Source organism: Arctopsyche grandis, chromosome 3 (genome assembly GCF_051622035.1).
Source record: "Arctopsyche grandis isolate Sample6627 chromosome 3, ASM5162203v2, whole genome shotgun sequence".
Classification (NCBI taxonomy): Eukaryota; Metazoa; Arthropoda; class Insecta; order Trichoptera; family Hydropsychidae; genus Arctopsyche; species Arctopsyche grandis.
This window is the reverse complement of record NC_135357.1, coordinates 24251853-24275111: the sequence shown is the minus strand read 5'-3', so window position 1 is coordinate 24275111 and position 23259 is coordinate 24251853. Positions and strand designations below refer to the sequence as shown.

The 23259-nt window shown below is 34.8% G+C and overlaps 1 protein-coding gene across 1 annotated transcript in view; it reads left to right on the top strand.

Annotated features, from left to right (window-relative positions):
- Positions 1-23259, top strand: part of LOC143923217 (cytotoxic granule associated RNA binding protein TIA1) — a 46178-nt gene that overhangs the window by 7204 nt on the left and 15715 nt on the right. The window contains exons 2-3 of the mRNA XM_077446773.1: positions 16752-16839; positions 19222-19297. Of these exons, the coding sequence (XP_077302899.1) occupies positions 16752-16839; positions 19222-19297 (164 nt within the window). The remainder of the gene's footprint in view (positions 1-16751; positions 16840-19221; positions 19298-23259) is intronic.

Sequence of the window (23259 nt, the reverse complement as noted above, 5' to 3'; positions counted from 1 at the left end):
TCGGTCGATTGAGAAATTATCACTATTTTATTCAAATTTACTTTGCGGAATAATTTTACTCTGGATACCCCGCACCGTAATAATTTTATTAGGGGTTGTAAAATTATCGTCCCCAAAGTAAATTCTCCCCGAACACGGCCGTTAAATAATATATATTTTTAAGGTTATATGTATGTAGTTAGCTACTTATTTATATCTTACCTTTCAATGTTATCCACGGGGTTTAATCCGAAAGTACTTTTTATATTTCACTAGAGACTTCTTAGCCGATATTATTACATATTATACACTAATACATATATGTATGTATGTACACTAGTTTTATGCCCGTTGAAAGTTCAACGGGTGCTTTCGGATTGATACATGGTTTAAAATAAAATTACAATATGAATAGTAATAATTAATCGGAATTGGAACTGAAACAGAAATCGGGAATCTATCAAAAGTACGTATTTTTACATCGCGTGACGTAAGTAAAAATGTATGTTTAATTTACAATACCCACAATTATGTATAAACAAACCCCGGTCATTGACCTTGCAACCTTGAATATTATAAATTACATATATATATATATATATATATATATATATATATATATATATATATATATATATATATATATATATATATATATATGTAGATCGCAATTATAATGTGTTATTTAAAGCATTTTCTCGATCTGGACTGTAGTCGAACGGTCTTGAAATTAACCCCCCCCCCCCTCCCCTAGATGAACTTAGCCCCCCCCCTTTAATAAATAGAAATCTGGTTGAGGAACTTGATGCTCCTGGCAACAGGCGACGAAACCATCAAATTGGCCCCAGTTGAGTATCTAATGTACATATTTGAGTTGGCTGGGAACATTGAAGCTGAATTTTGCAATAATTTGAGGATTACTCACCAAACCAACCAGTAATTTATAGAATTTTTTTCCCAAATATACTCTACGTAGTGACTCGAGGGAATTATAACCTAGTGCTCGTATACTATTATGTAGATATATCTGAGAAACCTCCTGTGTACTCTCTCGATTCTCAAACAATGGAAGCTATCTCTAGGGCTCCATATAATAGAAAAAAACTCAAGAATGCTTCGTACTAACAAATCTAGTACTAATGCACTCTGGAAAGGTTTACTTGCACTCAGTATGAAACCCAACATTGTTGTTGCCCTTTTAACAATAAGATTCCCAGATTACTGAAACTCACAACCGAATTTAGCTTAATGCTATTTAAATGGTAAGAGTATTTAAGTTGGTTTTGCGATCTGGTGAAGCTAAAAGAGCAGCACTTCTCAATGTTAAACGATATCATATTACAACTAACCAATATATATATATAAATATAATCAAAGAAAAAAGCTGAATTGGATATTGAGCTTTAGTAAATTTGGGAATATTATGCATAAGTTTTTATTACATATCAAAACACTATTTAAGTTACATGCATACAAATTTCCCATTTCATGTCTCGATTGTTGGAAAGCACGACATATCTACACACTACTAATAAAAGTTATTTATACCAGCACAGCTCAAGCCGGCGACTGCACGTTAAAACAGAACCCAAAACATCCTTTAGTACATTCTACATACATACATATGTATATGGACACATTCATATGTTCCGTAATGTGATGTATATTTGACGAACCCGCAACAGTAGCAACTGACACGATTTCTTCATATTATACAGCAGTACATGTCACAGAAACAAGAACAAACAAGAACACCGTAAAGCAGAACAGGCTTTTTTTGTCCACTGTAGAAATTTTCACGCATAACGTGACGTCATAGTGGTGAGCGCACCCTTATTCTAACGAAAGTGTTATTAAAAAAAAATTATAACGAAAGTGTTATAAATATTTTCGGAACCGTCATATTCTGACAATATTGACTCGACGATACGACGTAAGCAATATTGCGCAGTGTCGTCGCGCGCTGTAATGTATACGTAAGCCGATTTTTCCCCGCACTTGTCCGAAACAAATGTAAACGTGCTGTAAACGGGCGATGCTGTATAGCATGAATATAAGTAGTCTTTTCCGTGCAGTGTTGTTCCGAGCTGTTGACGTGCAGTGCTGGATAATATAAACGGATCTTAATACATGTATTGAATATACATACATACATATATAATAATTAATTGATATAGTAATCACTACATCTTACCACAGATCGAAAGATTTTGTAAATAAGTTTTAGGATAAAACGTTTACTTACATTTTGATTGTATTGTTATCAGAAATATTTATAATAAATATATGAATAAAGTTGGCTTTTTTTAAGTTAAATAAAATTATACAAGTACTAATAATAAAACTAGAAACATTTCAGTACGTAATAATTTTTTTTCGCTATAAAATAGGATAGCTTTATTTTGTTATATTACTACATGTATATTGAGGAATACATGTAATTGTTTTTCTCATTTTTATACAATCAAAATCGTATCCCGTTATCATTCTTGAATTTCCCAGCTAAACTCTTTATCCCTTGATTAAAAATATTATGGTTTATATACAGACATAATAAGTCAAGAATTCGGCTATAGCGAACGATGACCCATAGCTAAACAGGCGTCTGATATTAAATACCGCATACCGACGTGCAATTTCCAAAAATCTATGTAAAACATAGTGTGGCTCGAAAGCGCACGTTCGACGGGACTCAATCTCGACCAAAACGTTTTTCGCAAAATCCTGAGCAGATTTGGCTTAATGTCGAGGAATTTCCCGGGCAAAAGAAAACGACCGAAGGAAGAGAGCTTTGAATAAATCCTCCGGGAGCGTTCGAACAGGACTCTATAGGACATAGGTCCTTGTGTAGGTGTATATTTGTATGTATGTATGTGTATATATAGCGGAAATATATTAACGAAGAGAGACTCTTTACAGGGGTATTCCTTTGACGGACAAATTGAATTGGGATCAGCCGTAGCGATACTGTAGCTTCTCGTGGCCAACGCCAATACCTTTCTTTTATTTATTTTTATTTATTTTATTTTTATATCGCACTCGACGAATTCTATTATTTTTTTAATCGCATCGATTGAGTGAATGGAAGGGAATATAAGGCTCTCTATATATGTACATATATCTAAGGGGCAGCTCGGCTCGTATTTAAGGGATACCGGAGCATTTACCCACACAAATTTCTCATATAAAAAAAGAAAATAAATTTAGTATATTTTTGGAGACTCGCGAACAGTCAAGAAGTATTTATTTATCCCGATCGCTACGTGGTTAGTTGAACCGGTTTGTAATTCAGTTCAGGGCAGTCGTTTATCTGCCGTAGTCCCGTGGTCGCCAGCTTCGGTTTGACTGTTTGGTATTTGCGATTGGTAATGTGTATAGAATGTACACTCTACATTTTAGACAGTCAATCGAAGCAGAGAAAAATGATCCGTATATCCTTATACAGATGGTCGCTTTTAGTTAGTACGTAAAGAAGTAGCTTTCTAAGACAATTTTATTGATTTTTACTTACCTCCTTTACGTTTCACATGGCTTTCGTGCTATTCTATCTGCCGAACGAGAATGAGATTGTCATTTTTATTAAATTTTTACAAATAATGCATGTCCGGAAAGCTTACTGTAAAAAAAATCGCCCAAAAACGGGAACGGAAACGGGAAAAATGGGAATGAGTGGCATTGCAACGCAATAATTTCAAATGTTTTCACGTCGCGACCTGCGTTGTTAGGGTAAAATAATTGAATAATTTCAAATTTGTTTGCTGTCTGTCTGCATTTTTCCGACAGATGGGAATGGGAACGAAACCGAAAACGGGAACGGGGACGGGAATGAGAACGGGAACGGGAACGCAACGGGAATTGCATGCGTTATTGTGGCATTGCAACGCATGCCGGGTTCAGCTAGCTGCTAGTACAATATAAATAATATAAACAATGGTGCTCATAAATAAATCAAGAAATTCAAACATATGTACATATGTATAGGTATATTCATATTTGTATTTGTGTTTCTTATTATTACCGACCGTTTCTAAATTCGTTGGGGTTAAGATTCGTGTATGATAATTATAGATTAAGGTTAGGTTTCACATGTCAATCGCCAATTTACTGTGATGAAAGCCATATAGCGCTACTAACCCATTTTGGACATCAATAAACGTTTCACAAGCGTGCATAGTCGTCGTAGATGAAACATAGTTGAATGATCGATAGTTCATTATTATTAATTACATGCTTAAAAAATTTCTTGTAATTTAATATTTTTCAAGGAATTATTATAATTTCTGAAATAATAATTATTTTTTAAACAAGAAGGGAACGTTATGTTGATTGTAATTATAAGAAACAAATCAATAGACATCTAATATTGAATATTTTTTTATGAACCGCGAGAACCAAAATTCGCCTTCTGACTGACGTGTTTTTTATATTTCCGATAGCTTTTAGATATTACCAATACGGACCATCGGCAACTTATTGTCCTACCCAAAAAATGATTTTGCCGTGGTCAAAATCTGAGATCTAGTCATGACCAAAATTTGGCGTTGGGACGATGCTTTTAGTACAAAAATTGCTTATTGTCAATTACTATTGTCAACCATGTTTTTTTTTTTTAGTGGTCTATTATTATTTGACGAGCATCCAGCTAACACTGAAGACTAGTTATGACAATGAATGATATATGATACAACCAGTAACATAGCTCATCGTAGATATTTTTTTACTAAGCCAAATTTAAAAAGAAAATTAATAACGTAATTATAAAATAAAGAGTGGATATCATGGAAACAGTTAAGAATCGACTCTCCATTCGTGCATGAAAAAATAAATTAAATTCTTTCTTTGTAGGAGGGGTGGAATGTGAAATTTTTCCTTTTTGAAGCGTTTCTTTATTTCTCCGGAGTATTAACGCGTTCAGCATCCAAAGCTTAAAGCTTCTTAAAAGCGTCCGATCTTAACTCAAACATCCCCCGAGGACTTGAGCCGAATATTTTAAGGTAAGATAAAAGCGTAGTAGAGTCATAGAGAAGTGAGTTTTATTTTTCGAAGCGAAAGCGTTTTGAGCGTTTCGTGATTTGTGATATTTATCACGAAACAACTTACTCTCAGACACGAGTCGTTGAGCCTAATGTACATTATGTACCGCGGCTTTTCCGGCGCATTACTTCGCATATTTTCCTAATTCATTTTCCTCGTTCGCCCGCTCTCTCGATCGCTTTCCATTGTTCATTTGTCTTAGATAATTGTGCGCAAAAATTTACATAATCCATTTAACAATTGGAAACGCTGGAAAAATAAAACTGAAGCGAAAAGTAAGAGCAACCCTCGAGTTTAAGTTTTCAGAAAACTTTGTCTCGGAAAAGTCGTTTCCCCGAGCGTGGCACTTTCCAGCGTAGCTCTTTCCTGACGGGAATCAATTTTTGCAAAAGCCGTTTTAATTCCCAATAGTTTGCCTTTTCGTCGAATGTCGTTAAAAGTTGTTCGCTCGAAAACCATCAGCGCCGTAGCCTTCTACATTTATTTTTCAGTAGATATATCCGAATTCTTAATATAAAAGCAAATTCTAAAATTGTAAAATAAAACGCTACATAATAGTTTTTATTTATTTTTTGTACATTTTTACTATTGGAATCCAAGGCAGATTTTCCCAAGGTGACACCTTTGACTAAACACATTCTAGAATGTACATAGGAAAGCATATTAAACAATCATCAAATTCAATATGCGATGAATTTGCGAGATACTGAGTGGGTATACCGATCTTTATTGGATTCATCACAACAATTAGGTTCAATAAATTGACAAATTCTAGCAAGAGATCTGGATTTAATAACCATCCAGATCTCGCCATAAGCGTATATATACATAAATCAAATGATAACTCAAATCTGGCCGGGATTTGAACCCAAGATGTCTCAATTGGTAAACAATCGTTTAACCAGTGAGCTACTCTTTGGCTTTATGTATTTTTACTATAGTGTCATTACGCTTCACTGTTTTCAATGTTAGGGTACATCGAAAACAGTGAATTTTGGAATTTGGAACTTTAGTTGGAAAGCCGTTCTGTATCGTGGGAAAGCCGTAAAAAATAATATAAAAATTCTAAAAAATTTTCACTGCAGCCATTCAAGTTTGTAAAAATCGTAAATTTACCGATTTTCGAAGGGCTTTTTTTATTTCAAGCTCCATTTAAGTAGTTATTTTTTTTAATTCACTTCATCTTATAAATGGAATAATTTTACATTAAAAACCTCTCATATGGGATATTTCGTCATATTGCTAAGGTACGAAAAAAATTTTGAAACCTAATCGCGCGTACCTTAAGCGCCAGTATTTGCGCGTCTCTAGTCCAACAACGATGTTCCTTAAACATCGTTTCAGACTTGCATGAACTTAATAACAGACATGATAAATACACAAAGCAATAACATTTTATATACACAAATACGTGTGGAATTTGATATACACAAATACGTGTGTAGTATGATATATTTGTCGTCATTTAACGATAATCATTCGAGTCTCGTTTTATCACGCCTCACACATGTCCCATCCGATTAGATCCTATTAATTTAGTGTGATATATAAAATAGTGAGAAATTAACTGAAACTTATATTAATATACTGGATAATAAGTGGGTGTTCAATAGTAGATTAAACTAATTTCCCGTGTTGACAGTGCTAATAAGGTAGAGGTCGTTATTTTTTCTGTCTACGAGCACAAACGTCAAAGAGCGTTTGACAAATTGTCGACATTGTAGTACCAGCCGTCAACCGATGGGCTTATAACGCGACCCAAATCCAATATTTCTTTAAGTGTATACATATATTCAACATTCTACTTATGTAGTTTTATGTTAATATTATATTTGAACGCGTACATAAATTTTTGCTCGGGGGGGAGGCGTTTGGAGTGCTTAGATTTATTTTGTGGGCCGAGTAGCTCATCCTGATCCCCAAAATCCGACATGTTCTGCAAATCAATTTGCGGAATCCACTTAAATTGAAGCTCAAGTGGCATGCATGCCTGAAAGCCATCTACGGGATTCCAGGCACAAATTGTTTATTCAACTACATACGTGCTTGTTGCACGGCTCCGAGCACGAGTACTTATGTACATATGTATATTACCTAATCCCTCTCGAATCTACGATAATATATATGTAATTTTAAATCAACGCTACTATTATAATATGTATATTAAATAAATCAAAAGTGTCACATTACACCTGGTATTCCAAAAATTAAACGAAACTTTTTCCTCCTAATTCGATACTGTTGTTTCGGCTCATCCTCTTACTGATTATTACATTTTCCAAACTCGTAAACTGCGAAAAGTCTTTCAAAATTTGTTTTGTTAAAAAAATTTAAATACGCACAACTTAAAATGGATGCCATTCACTAAATAATTAACGTAGAAACTTGAAATTTGGACGAACAGCCCCGTACCACGCTGCAAATACTGTTAGAACGCTACCTACTTAACTGGCAAAAATAAAAATAAAACCCCAAAAATAATCTTTTTAGCCTTAGATTGCGCAACTTATTGCTATTTTGCGAGCTAAGAGCCGACAGTATAGCTCGGTGGTTGCGTTAATGCTATCCACCGAGAGCTTCCCGGGTTCAAGCTCTGTGTTGTCCTCCATGGAAAAGATTTTATTCGAGTATTTCTGCATTGCTGATGGTCACACTTGAATATTCGTGACTCTTGAAATATTTGATATTTACATTTTATATATTATTTGAAATATTGAATATTTCAAACTTGAATATTTGTAAGTCGATCTTTTCCTATCAGAGTTTACCTATGTATGTATCTGATTTCATTGTTGAAACGGTTCCTCGTCAAATTTACTAAAACCATACTGTCTACTATTTGACCACTTTTCGAATATGATTTCAAATTTATAATTTATATTTGTCGCTTGGGGGCAACCCGTATTGACATCATTTTAAAATATAATTTAAAAAAAATCAATTGCTACCAACACACAATGGCCTACATATTTTATATTATTTTATTTTATTTTTATTTTTTTTACATACATATTTTTACATACATATATACAAATATACCAGGAAGGCTTAACAGGTAAACCCCAAATGCGCCTTCCTGGTCCACATAATTATTACATAGATACATGTAAATCTAAACAATATCTGACATCTATCGTCAGATATTACAAATATCGTATTAATACGATAAATAACGATGAATAACTTTCATGTAACATTATGAATTTTATATTCGATAAACAACCACAGAGACATCTATGGTGAGCAATATGGCGAAACCTAAGATATAACAATAACTAAAGGTTCGCAACAGAAAATTGGGAAGGAAACGCCAATTTTACAGGAATCGTTTCAATGAAAATCAGAAAAATTGGCAAATTCTGATAAGAAACGATCGACCTTGACAAACCAAGGTCTGGCCAATAGCGAGACTTAGCGGGAATCGAACTCATAACAACAAGTACGAGATAATTCAACATTCACCACTAGACCACGCAACTGGTTAAAATATTGTATTAATATTATATGAAAACAAGAGAAAAAAAATTATATGTACATAGAATAAAAATCAAAAGTAGAAAAATATGATAAAAAAATATAAAAGAAAAATAGAACTTTTTATAACTGAACATAAGGAAAAAAAATAAATAACAGAATACATAGTAGGGAATGTCTTTGATCCACAACTAGCACTGATATATATTCATATGTATGTAGATATATGTAAGGCTATATTAAATAAGGGTCTCAAAAATCACAAAGTTCCTTTATAAAACAGTGGGATATTGTTTTATACACTTTACATCTACAGTATGAAAAATAATATTAAAAAGCGTTCTAAAGTCACTTACACCATTTTTTTTCACTCCAGATTCAAATGAACTTTACGTTTTAAATATAAATGTTTAATACATTCGTACGCATTAATTCCTCCGGAAACGATATCTCACGGCGCCAAAACGCTAAACGTCTTCGAGTTCCACTGTAAAATTTTCGCGGCAAAATCCATTAGTGTCACTTAACGTTACATCAAGCAACGGGAGGGCGGGGATAAAGGGATGGGAAGCAAAACGCGGCTGTGAACGATAGAAAAAAATTCGAGACGACCTCGGCCGCTAAAGCGAAGATGAGAAAGCGTTCTTTTGTTACACATTAATTACCGGAATCGGGGTCACTCCGTGGAGAAAAAATCCGGAACATTCCAGACTTTAATTTTTTTCCGGCCCCACTGCATAAAAAGCAAAATCATCAATTCAAAATCTGTGCGTATAATAATAATGTCTGTGTTTCTTAAGTTGGTGTTTGGATATTGTTGTCGAAACCCTGTATCCGACATGCGAGCACTCAACCTTGGCTCAAAGCCGCGAACTCTACATACATGATACATGCAAACTACGATTTCACGGCTCAGTGAATCCTTCCGTTTCGTATTATATGCTAAGTTTCGTCTTGTTTCGATATGACTAACTTGGCCAGCCGAGTAGGCATCGTTGACGATTTGTTTCAGTGGATGATGGTACTCATGAAACAATGCCGTTTGTGCTAGTACTGTATCCCTACCCGCTAATGCTTTTCAACGTATATACGTGTACCTCGATCTAGAACTGTTCATCAAAAGACTATCCATCGAATAAAATGTAAAATTTCAATGTATTTTTAGCTTTACGTGAATTTACACATAAAAAACAGAGACAATGTTTCGTTTTATAGGTATATTAGCTACAGAAGGCGCGTACACAGTACTCACACAAATGCATTTTTCATATACAGGCTGTTGAAAGAAACACGCTAATATTTATATATTTTATTTCAACCGATCGTGTAATGTTTTTAAGATCTATGATATAATTTGGATGGCATATTTATTTAATATTTGAATACGTGCCACGAATAAAATGATAAATAGCATTTTTTTTAATTATAAGTAAAACAAACGTACGTACGTACGAATGAGATGTGGGCATAGGTTCTGACATGACATTATGGTACGACGCATTATCAATAACAATTACAGATTGGGGTTGTAAATTTGGAACAAGCTTTTCTTTAATCCATTTTTGGTAATTAATCGCGTTCATATTATTATGATAATCTCCGGTTTTAATTTTAGATGGATATATAAGCATTTGGAATAAACCCTTTTTCAAAACAGGCGTGAACTATTATTAGCATATTACCCTTATATCGGTACTCTGCAACCTTTGCTAGTTTCATCGGACCATGATTTTGGCATTGTATGTGAGCTATTTATATAGGATTCATCCGTGTAAACTATAGGGCGGCCTTGCAATCTATACTCTTCTAATTTGGAAAGATATATGGATCTCTTCAGTCGAATTACACTTTTTTCAATAAGTATTTGTTTATTATTTTTCATCTTTCTCCATTTGAAACCTAGCCTACGAACGATAACTCTTAACTAAGAAATTGCACCTTTAAATTTTAAACTATCTTTCAAAACTTCTAATAACTTTTGTAGGGTCGGAAATGTCTTATGAACTAGATGAAAATCGTAGATAGTTCGCCTGATGACCTCTTGATCAAAACTATCCACTGTAGTTATTTTTGATAACCTTTGATGCTGCTGGATCTGATGAAGATATAGGTTGTTTGACTCTGAAGATATAGGAAGATATGACTCTGAAGATATAGGTTGTTTCGTTGATGGCTCCGATATTGAAGGTTGCGATGTTGGCGGTGGCAGTTAGCCACCACAAATTGATTTCGTACTTCACAAACAATTCGCTGAACACTTCTTTTGGAAACACCAGTCGCTTCCGCAGTTGAAGCATATAAATTTTTCATAAAACTATTTCTTTCGTCACTTTCACTATTCACTATACGATGCATGAAATAGTTGAAAACATTATACACAATTTCGCGAGATTGTCCCGTTAGTGTTTTCCCAGAACCAATTTTATTGCAAAGCATTTTATTATCATATATCCACTAATTCTAATGAACTAACTTCAATTAACCAATTAGCAAACAATATAAGAACGCGTTACGTCAGTGTGTGGGGGTTGATCGGTGACTGACCAGTGAAACTGGAAAAAATCACCCTGTAGTGCACACTTTGAACAATACAAAAGATAATTGTTGTTTCTGTCATGCTCGGAAAGTGGGTGCGTATGAAAGGGACCAACTGATTGTCCTAGAAAACAGATACAAAAAATCTTATTCATATCTTCACGGACACAATATACGTGCTTGTATTGGTACGTGCCAGCTTTCGCTGCACGAGCTATACGACGGTGAACTGGAACCCAACCTGCCATATAAGTGGGGCCCAGGTGTACTCTCATCGTCTCTATTTTTATCTAAAAAAATATATATAATATATACATGTGTATATGTTTGTACCTTTGCATTCTGTCCTCCGCTGAATTATGATTCAAATTCGGGTTTTTCACTTGGGGATGAATTTCCCACCGGTCATCTCCGGAGTTCTACGCTGTCAAAATGAAAGGCCGGCGAGATGGATGGATTTGACCTCTACTCATACGAGTGAGACAATTTTCATACGAGTCCTATGAAACCACGAGTAACAATTTTCTTTTCATCTTGCTCGAAAATTGCAAGACAAAGTAGTATATTTTTAGTTTCAATCTACATTTCTAGTTTTGCTCTTTACGGTGGAGAGTTATGAATCATATGCAATATACGTATTCAAATTTCGCCCTTAAAAGATACATATAACCCGAATTTATTTTCCTCATAATAAGGTATCTCGACGAGATACCTTATATATATATATATATATACGATATTTTATATATACACATACATACATACATACATATGTACGATAGAGTGAAATTGAATTGAAGATCGGAATCTTCGATTCAATTCTACTATGTTTTATTATATTCTAATTAAAACATTCAATGTGTAAAAAAATTTCAGAATGAAAAAGATGTTGAAAATTATAATTGCATTGTGATTATTATTATGTTTTTAACGTGAATATGAGAACATATGAGCCATTATATTTGAAAGTGATGGATGTCCAATTTTCAGTTCCAAAAACACTTTTTTACTTAATTGACAATTTGTTATCAATCCAATATGTCCAGATTCTCGGAAAAGAAAAATAAACGTATTACAGGCCATCAGTATTTTAAAATATTGCTTCACGCAAAACATTATATTTAATGTTTTGCGAGATATGTATTTCTGGACTCATGCTTCTTTTAATTCGACATGTCCAGAATCTTGAAAAAGTAGAATAAACGTATTACAAGCTACCAGAATTTTTAAATATTGTCAAAAGTAAAACATCATATTAATTTTTTGCGAAATATTTCTTGAAATGAAGAAATGTGGACTTTTGCAATTTTCAAATATAACTGCTCATACATACATATGTATATTACTAAAATATGTACATGCATAGATACTTATTTGAGTGAATTACTGTTTTAGCCAAAACAATTATTGCACTTCATTATTATTTACAAAAATTGCAAAGATTTTTTTACGAATATTTTTTTCTTTCTTTCTTTCAACTTTATATTGATTTTGATTTTTAAATGCTTTTTAGTATTATTAAATTATGTTCACAATACATCTTATATCTATTTTAATTGCTACTGATCTACTGATAATTTTCTATTTTAGATTTTAAATTAATTTTGTTAGTAATCATAGTATTATATTATTACAATGTTAATATGTACAGCGTAATAGGAAAAAGAGCTCAAAAACCTATTTACAATTCTTATAAATGCTCATAATACATCTAATATATAATATGAATTAAAGACTCTATAAAGTCGATGACCTAAAGCAGATTTTGTTTAGGTAATCTGTGTTTATACCTGATTGGTATAGACATTTTGTTGTAATCACCGAGACTCTTCACAAGTGTGTTAGTATGGTTATTAGTGATTCTGTCATAGAATCTACTGGTTAGCTCCAACTTTATATGATACTAGCTGTATTACCCGGCTTCGCTCAGTGTTTATAATATAAACCGCTTAAACATGACTAAGCTAATTTAATTAAAAAAAAAAAAAAATTAAAAAAAAAAAATAAATAAATAAATAAAAAATCAAAAAAAAAATAAAAAAAAAAATAAAAAAAAAAATCAAAAAAAAAAATAAAAAAAAAATCAAAAAAAAATCAAAAAAAAATTTTTAAAAAATCAAAAAAAAAAAATCAAAATTTTTTTTTTGCCTTCTAGGGCTTCGCCCTCGGCGCCCCCCTGAGCCTTTGCCTTCTAGGGCTTCGCCCCTCCACGCCCCATGAGCAATTGCCGTTTAGGGCTTCGCCCCCATGATCAGTTGCCTTTTAGGGCTTCGCCCCTCCGCGCCCCCATGATTAAAAGCCGTCTAGGGCTTCGCCCCCCTAAGTTAATGCCTTTTAGGGCTTCGCCCCCCGCGCCCCAAAGATTAATTGCCGTTTAGGGCTTCGCCCCCCCTTAGTTAATGCCTTTTAGGGCTTCGCCCCTCCGCACCCCCATGATTAAATGCCGTCTAGGGCTTCGCCCCCCTTAGTTAATGCCTTTTAGGGCTTCGCCCCCCGCGCCCCCAAGATTAATTGCCGTTTAGGGCTTCGCCCCCCTTAGTTAATGCCTTTTAGGGCTTCGCCCCTCCGCGCCCCCATGATTAAATGCCGTCTAAGGCTTCGCCCCCATGATCAGTTGCCTTTTAGGGCTTCGCCCCCCGCGCCCCCAAGATTAATTGCCGTTTAGGGCTTCGCCCCCCTTAGTTAATGCCTTTTAGGGCTTCGCCCCTCCGCGCCCCCATGATTAAATGCCGTCTAAGGCTTCGCCCCCATGATCAGTTGCCTTTTAGGGCTTCGCCCCTCCGCGCCCCCATGATTAATTGCCGTCTAGGGCTTCGCCCCCCTTAGTTAATGCCTATTAGGGCTTGCGCCCCTTGTGGCGCCCCCTTTTGAGCCCCATGGGGCTGCGCCCCATGAGGCTGGGCCCCCCGGGCCCCCATTCGGGGCCCCACGGGGCTGCGCCCCTTGTGGCGCCCCCTTTTGAGCCCCATGAGGCTGGGCCCCCCGGGCCCCCTTCGGGGCCCCACGGGGCTGCGCCCCATGTGGCGCCCCCTTTTGAGCCCCATGGGGCTGCGCCCCATGAGGCTGGGCCCCCCGGGCCCCCTTCGGGGCCCCACGGGGCTGCGCCCCTTGTGGCGCCCCCTTTTGAGCCCCATGGGGCTGCGCCCCATGAGGCTGGGCCCCCCGCGCCCCCTTCGGGGCTTCACGGGGCTGCGCCCCTTGTGGCACCCCCTTTTGAGCCCCATGGGGCTGCGCCCCATGAGGCTGGGCCCCACGGGGCTGCGCCCCTTGTGGCGCCCCCTTTTGAGCCCCATGGGGCTGCGCCCCATGAGGCTGGGGCCCCACGGGGCTGCGCCCCTTGTGGCGCCCCCTTTTGAGCCCCATGAGGCTGGGCCCCCCGCGCCCCCTTCGGGGCTTCACGGGGCTGCGCCCCTTGTGGCACCCCCTTTTGAGCCCCATGGGGCTGCGCCCCATGAGGCTGGGGCCCCACGGGGCTGCGCCCCTTGTGGCGCCCCCTTTTGAGCCCCATGGGGCTGCGCCCCATGAGGCTGGGCCCCCCGCGCCCCCTTCGGGGCTTCACGGGGCTGCGCCCCTTGTGGCGCCCCCTTTTGAGCCCCATGGGGCTGCGCCCCATGAGGCTGGGCCCCCCGGGCCCCCTTCGGGGCCCCACGGGGCTGCGCCCCTTGTGGCGCCCCCTTTTGAGCCCCACGGGGCTGCGCCCCTTGTGGCGCCCCTGGCGGGGCCCCATGAAACTACTCGCCTTGCGCCCCCGCGGGGGTGAATCCATTGAAACGAAAAAAAAAATCGGCGCCCATGGATCGAAAAAAAAAAAAAATCGAATCACGTGTTCGATGACGTCACCGATCTACGGACGACGAAGACGACGACGACGACGACGACCAAGGATATTTACATACATACAAAGTCTCTTTCCAAATTATAGATTAGATGTAGTGATCATATGACCAAAATGATCTCGATATTATTATTAATTGACATTTAACAAGTGGTTGAAAAAAAATAGTATTATATAAATAATTACGTATGCAGACATCAATTTTCATTTACTTATTCATTTCTTTAATTTTTTAAGGAATGTTATATCTACATATGTATATCATTAAATGTATATTTTTACTTTATATATTTTTTTGTTACTTGTCTGATATAATATTGTATTTTCGACCATTGTGGTGCATTAGAAATTCCTGTAATGCCACAATGGTTAAAAATTAAAAAAATATCATTATCACTTTCATTGATTTAAAACAATGACTTTTGCCTCCAACCAATCGATTTATTAAAAAAAAATTCGAAAAAGTTGGTTTCTTTATATATTTTTTTGGGGTCTACCTCACGGGCCCGAATGTGAAACGCCCGAAAACGCAAATATCGGAAGGCAAAGATCGAAAATCGAAATATCTTAAGTCGAAAAATGAAAAAAAATGGTGCATAGTAAACGGTACATACTCACTTAATTTGGGCGAGCAGGATACAACAGGAACAAGAGGAACAGGCTTTTCCTCGCGTATTCTGCGCGCGCACATTAATACGGGAAGAAAAGCCTGTTCCTCTTGTTCCTGTTGTATCCTGCTCGCGCAAATTAATTGAGTATGTACGTGAGTATGCACCGTTTACCATGCACCCTTTTTTTTGATCTTTCGACTTAAGATCTTTCGATTTTCGATCTTTGCCTTCCGATATTTGCGTTTTCGGGCGTTTCACATTCGGGCCCGTCACAGAGACCGATTTTTTTGAGAATAGTTGAGATTTTTTTTACTAAATAATTAATACTTAATATTAACCTATTGAAGCCTATTTAGGTCGATTATGATAAGTTTTGACTGAAACGAGAATTCAAAGTCGCCATTTCGCTCGAAAGTCTCCATACAAAACGCGCAAGTGTTCACAATGAGTGTTTGTATGGTGGAAATTTTATTTTCAAGTTTCTGTAATTATTTTGAAAATAAAAGTCGTTGAGAGCTTTCTTGAGTTTATACCTTTAGTTCGACTACAAAAAAAATTATGTTATATGTATAATATAAGGATGCCAAAATGACCTTATTTTAACGCAAAAAGTCAAGTTTCACGTGAAAACAGGTCATGTATAATTGTGATTATTTAATTATTCAATAACAGAGCACATATGTATATGTACATATAATATTATCCTTGTTCATTATTTTGATTTAAAAAATATGTCACTTGATATATATGTATATCAAGTGACATCGTTTACAATGCTTTTTTTTTAATTTAAAATGAAACAAATGAGTCTTACAAACAAACACCTTTATGAAGTTTGAAGTTCATTTGTTTTGTGTGATATATGGTAATGAAAACTCGTCCATATTTGTTGGCAAAAATAAATGAAAGCGCGTTGATCGATGTATCTTTATGCCGTTGACAAACAAAATTTTGACGATCTTCAGCTTCAGAACACTGCCTATCGATGAAAAGTACCTAAGATATCAAAATTACGGCATCTTCTTTCCTCACTTCCGATACATTTTGCGATAACAACATCCCCTTTAGCTACGCGGTATCAATTTTCACGAGCTGCTCTAAAATTTAATATGTACACATACCGATTTTTACGCTCGCGCATAAACCGCCTTTCTATCCTCATACCACCCACTCCCCACCCGACCTTATCCCGGGTATGAATAAATTTATTATGATGCGTGCGCGCGAGCTGGCGTGTTAAAAGCGCATGATTAATGATGACCCGGTATGTTGCTTTGTTCCAGAGCATTACCACATATTCGTGGGGGACCTGAGCCCTGAGATTGAAACGCAGACCCTCAGGGAAGCCTTCACGCAGTTTGGAGAAATTTCGTAAGTATTTCACACACATACACACACACACACACACACCCACACTAAATGTTGTGCTCATAGAACGCCGCGAATTGGCTTTGAATAATATATAAAATGTTTGTCGCCGCTGGCCTGAGAGGGGTTAATGACTCGTGAAGGTCGAAACCCTCCCCCAGTTCACCACCCTGTGTAGCCTCTCTCTACACGACGAATAAATACAGATGTGTACTTTAGCTGCATGTAAGCGCATTTGCAATTTTTCCGGAAAATTCATTTTTACACAGCTGGAAATTTTCTCATTTAAGTTCTCGCCGCGCCCATAAAACCAGTCGTTCTTAAATTTCAAACATTCATTTCAATTCATCTACATATGTACATACATACATATGTATGTATTTACATGTCTAAGTATACATTTTATTTAATATTATACCACGAGATTCAAATTAATGTAATTCGACTAGATTCAGATTAGATAAGCTATTTTATCATTATGGTTTGTAATTTTGAACGTTTCTACAATTTTCGGTCGATTGCTGACTATTTTTGCACAACTCGTCACCCCCTTCGACTTAAATTCATGACTAATCTGATATGACAAATTTTTCAATTATAATTCTCTCTCTCTCGTATTTTATAATACATTTACGATACCCCCTATTAAATACCATCGGGTGCATTATTAAAATATTTTTTTTAATTGTATATTCATATGAATAAACTACTCATAATGCATACACATGTACATATTTTCAAATTTTTAAAAATAGCGTATATTATTAATTTAAAACAGAATTTTAAATTTTTTACGAGTAAATTTTTTTCTAATTTTGATATATTTCATATTATACATGTGTATATATAATATAATAATAATACATTTTATTCCAGACGATAGAGTAGTGCAATCCCCATCGTCAATTTAAATAATATATACATACATAGATAATAAAAATGAATGATAAAATAACTAATATATTAATAATAATATATGTATGTACATACATATAATAATAATATTAAGTAATAAATAAAAATAATAATAATTAATTAATCAATTGAAATTCAATTTTTGGCAGTCGGTGAAGTAGCTCCATGCACTGAACATACACAAAGAAAATAGTTTGACAGTAAAAATACACGACAACGCAGGGAGGCCACTTTTATCCTGAGAATGGCCTCAAATTTTTATAATAATTTAAACAAACACTCGGAATTGTTTATTTCAAAATCCAAGAACAAACAAACACTCGGAATTGTTTATTTCAAAATCGTTTTAAAATATATATCGCTATTTATCTTACAAGTCATTTAAAATTTTTACTTTGATCTCTCACCGAGCAGTTTCCTAACGCTGGCTTCCAATTAGTGTTCGATTTAACAATTAATTACGCGATTGTGTCATTAGCAGCTTTCTTGATACAGGCATACAACAAATTAATGGAAAGATTGTTTAATTATTTCAAAATATTTATTGTAAAAGCGAATTAGGAATTGGGAATTAAAAATTTTGTAAAAGCGAATTAGTAATATACCTATTAAACTATGTATCTACCCGCGTGTTGCGTGAATTTTGAATCACCGTTCGTTTTAAATTTAAATTTTTCGTATGTGGAAAAAAAAACACTGACACGTATTTCAGAATGTAATAATTGTGCGTTAACACGAATATTCATCGGCACGAGCATATTATATATTCTTATGACTAATTTGTGTTGTGAAAATTGCGTTAATTATAAATTACACACCGCATAATAAATATTGATACAAATTCAAGTTTTTCGACACGCTATGTGTCAAGAAAAAAATTTGGAACGATTAATATTTTTACACTTTAAAAAAATATCTCATATTTATGCATCGATTCGAAAATTGTTACTGAACATATTCAACGAGGCGGGTCACGCTAACATCAAAATTGATCAATTTTAAATGTCATCGTCGATGACACAATGTTAATTATCGCAATTTACGTATAATAGCGTAATATGCTAATAGGCATAAACACTTCCAAATTTATCGATGAATTATTTAATAATGCTTATAAAAGAGGAAATTTATATACATATGTATGTATATAACATGATTTAGACGCTCTCATATAATTTAAGGGTTAACATTGTTTTATTACGAGGGGTTAGATTATCTGTCGCGTTTGAAATATTCCCTTTTCCGGTTTTGTCCTTTCGAATTCGGAATATCAGTGTGCGGTAATTTGCAATAATCGATTTGGGTGACGGTTATTATCGGCGACTCGATAATACGAACACGGCAATTTGGCCGCGGCGATCTGTAGCACAACTTCGTAATAAACGATTAATAAATCACTTGAACTTTTGACACTCTTCTATTATTTCCCGGTTTTTCATATTTTTTTCTTTGTCTTTTCCCCCTTTACAGAGATTGCAGAGTGGTGCGAGATCCGCAGACACTGAAATCGAAGGGGTACGGCTTTGTATCCTTCCTCAAGAAAACGGTACGTATTAAAAATATTGCTCAGGAGGTTATTTTTTTCAATTTTTTTTTTGTTGTTGTTATTTTATTTTTCTCTTTCGAATCACATCTATGCACAATGTATATTTTTTTTAAATTTTATCGACTTTTTTCCTTCTTATATAATTGTTGACATGCTTCTTTATATGTAGTATACATATCATACTTACATATGTATGTTTGTATCACTACTTGTCATTTCGTTATTTCTTTTTTTCTTCTTCCATATATTAGTGTATTTTTTAAATGTATTTCTTAGTCTAAAATACTGGTATTCTATCAATGCATGTATGTAAACACAACTGAATTATATTTGATAAGTTTGAGGAAAGTATAATATACATATGTATAGATTATACATACATATATGTATGTATATCAATTATATTGGAAAATATTCAAAAATTACTTGATCTAGTTTTACTCAAATCTGCCGTGTATAAATAATACAATTATCAATAAACTAGTGGTTTTAACCGGCTTCGCTCGGTATTTGTAATATAAACCGCTTAAACATGAATCGAATAAAATAATACTTAACGACAGCCAATCAGAAATGAATAACTTTACACACAATGAATGGTTTTTTTCTATATATATATATATGTACATTATTTTTATTAAATACTGGACACAAATATATATATATATATATATATATATATATATATATATATATATATATATATATATATATATATATATATGTATATATATATATATATATATATATATATATATATATATATGTATATATATATATATATATATATATATATATAAGGGAATCGGTACTGAAATTGGAATCCGGATCCGGAACTGAAAAAGAAATCCTGATGTGAAAATGAAAAAAGAATCTGGAATCGGAATTGAAATCAGAACCGGAAATCGGAACTGAAATCGAAATCTGAATCGAAACCGAATCGAAAATGGAACCGAAATGGATGTCGACATCATCGTCATGGAAAATAATGTCACGGATTCTACGAACCAAACCTTACATACCGTCTCTTTCGAAATTATATATTAGACTAGTGGTTTTACCCGGCTTCGCTCGGTATTTGTAATATACATAAACGGTTTAAACATGGCAAAACAATCCAATAGTAAACAGTCATTTGTTTTTTTATTAATTTTTTTTAAATCGAAAATAAATTATATTCAACGATGTTAATATCTTCATCATAATCTTGTACGTTCACAATGGTGCTTTCAGCTAATATAATAAATGTCGTCTAGTTTATTTTTTGATCAAATAAATTGAAATAAATAATTCAAATTTCCAATGATATTTTTAATATTTCGTAAATCAAATGTATTTAAAATACATCTTATATAAAAAAAATTGCAACATCAATAACGTTTAGATCAACCCTGTACTGTACCGTACTGTACTCAACCCTATACTGTACTCAACCCTATACTGTACTCAACCCTATACTGTACTCAACCCTGTACACCTGTACTGTACCGTACATACAGTGGCGTATCAAGGGGGGAACGACAGAAGTATCGATGCCCCGGGTACACCAGTTTAGGAGGCACCGCAATGGCAAAATATCCTTTTTTATTTATTGTTTTATCATATTATATGGTAAATTTCACTTCTAAAAGTATAAAACTCGTCGAAAACATGTTTTTATGGGTGCTCTTCGTAATCCGTCTGTCGAATATGCAGTCTTTCTAGGCTTTATAATTATATTTATATATATATATATATTAAAAGTGTATTCTTTCTATACATTTGTATGTACATACGTACTTTGTGGCTGAACGCTTGAAAATACTAAGAATGAATACAATACAGAAAACCTTGTAGTTTATACATATTTGATTTTTACAAACTGAGATTACTCATCATAAAATATGACAAAGGGAGGGGGAGGGGTTGCAAAAAAATGCTTGCACTGGGCGCCATTTATCCTCTACGCCACTGCGTACATATATAATACACATATGTATTTTATATGACCGTATGCGTCTTACAGCGTGGCATCAACACGTTCGCAATTTGTTCCCGATCGTATAAAGTACACTGCCAGATATTGCTCAACGTGTCCGCCTAAACGTGTCGATTCGACCGTTCGAACGAAATATATCATATACATACATACATGTACAGTGTATTTGTGTATGTACGTATATGTAAACCGCAGACAGGGGTGTGTTCGATAGTGGCCGTTTGTTTGCACTCGACTGGCACATTTTAAATACAATATCAAAATGGTCGACGTGCTGTGGGATTTAGCAGTGTGCACGTATTGCGCCAACCCCCGATGGACGCATCTCACCGCAATCTCGCGCCGCTCTCTCGGCATAAAGAAAGCCTAAACAATGGCATGACTACTCGGCTTATCAAAACTGAGCCTTTGTGCTCGTCTCGGATTGCTCCATTCGGAAAGTGTCCTGGAGAGCGAGGTGGCACGGCGCTGGCGGAAAATGTGGAAAACGGAACGTTCGATGTTGCTCGAATGTACGCCTGGTCTGCTTTTATTTCGGTTGGGTCACTTTTTGCAATTTTGACTGTCGGTATTGATCGGCTTTCCCGAAGATAAGTGAATTCTTGATTCTTTGATTGATATACTATACGTAAAGTTAAATTCATTTACATGTTGTATGTGCTTTAATTTAAGCAATTTAAATTATCTGGAAAAATCTATGGTAGTTTTTCAAGGCCAATAAAAGTATAGAAAAGTGATTCTAAAATTATAAATAGTCATAATTCATAATAATGTACCTCTGTATATGTAACTAGTTCGGTATTTGTAATATTACATAATTTTAAATTTAATAACTACTTAAACAAAATATCTTTTTATTTTATATTTTCTAAATATAATTTAAATTTAAGATTTTCGTAAATTTCCCTACAGGTAATTACAAGAATGTAAAGTTGCGGTAAATTTTCATTCCATAGAATTAATAATGCTTTGCTGCTAGCTTCCCGTTTGGAATGCGCGGGTCCCTTTCTCTCTTTTTCTCGCCAGAAACAGTTTATATAATATATATAAAAGTCAATGCCTAAGTACATGTAGGTACATCGATCTATCATTATACATATATCTTATTTCTCTAATTTCTATAGTTATTATTTATAACGCGTATCAAGTCATGTCATATCTAAAGAAGATCCGAAATTATTCCCAGATATTCTCAATTAAATACGTGTTAAGATTATCCGGAATTCATATCAGATATTCTTTAGATATGACATGACTTGATACGCGTTATAAATAATAACTATAGAAATTAGAGATGACAAAAACAAAACATATGTATTTACACAAACAAAAATACATTTAAGACAATCATAAAAAACAATAAAGCAGCGGAAAAAAAAAATTACCGATTCCGCCTCCAACTTGAACGATGTTAGTTATGTAGATCGACTTTTCTTGCTAACATATAAAATTATTAGTAATGATAATATTAGCGATATTCAAAATATAAAAATTAAAGGAATTTAAAAAAATCACTAAAAATTAACTTATAACCCAATTTATTTAATGAAATAGGTATAAATAAAAAGTAAGTACATTCATAGTGTACATATGTGTATGAATTTCATACACAAACAAATAAATTTAATCAAAAACGATCAGTTTTGGCCACAACACATCAAAATACATGCAATTTAATTATTATATTTACAAATTCATGATTTTTATAAATACATTATTTAATTTCAACGTATTGGTGGATTTGTTTCAATAAAATTAGAGACTCATGCCGTAATAAAGAAAATAATAAAAAAAAAGGAGTTGGAGTCGGTTGATTTTTTACGAATCCAACTCCACAGTCCGTATACATATACAAAATTTTGCTCTTTTCAATTTTCTTTCACTGGCGTTATTTAATAATAGCTAATTGAAATAATTGGAAAAACGCAATCAAATTTAAAAACTAATTGATAATATAATCTCATTTTATGTAGTTACTTTATAT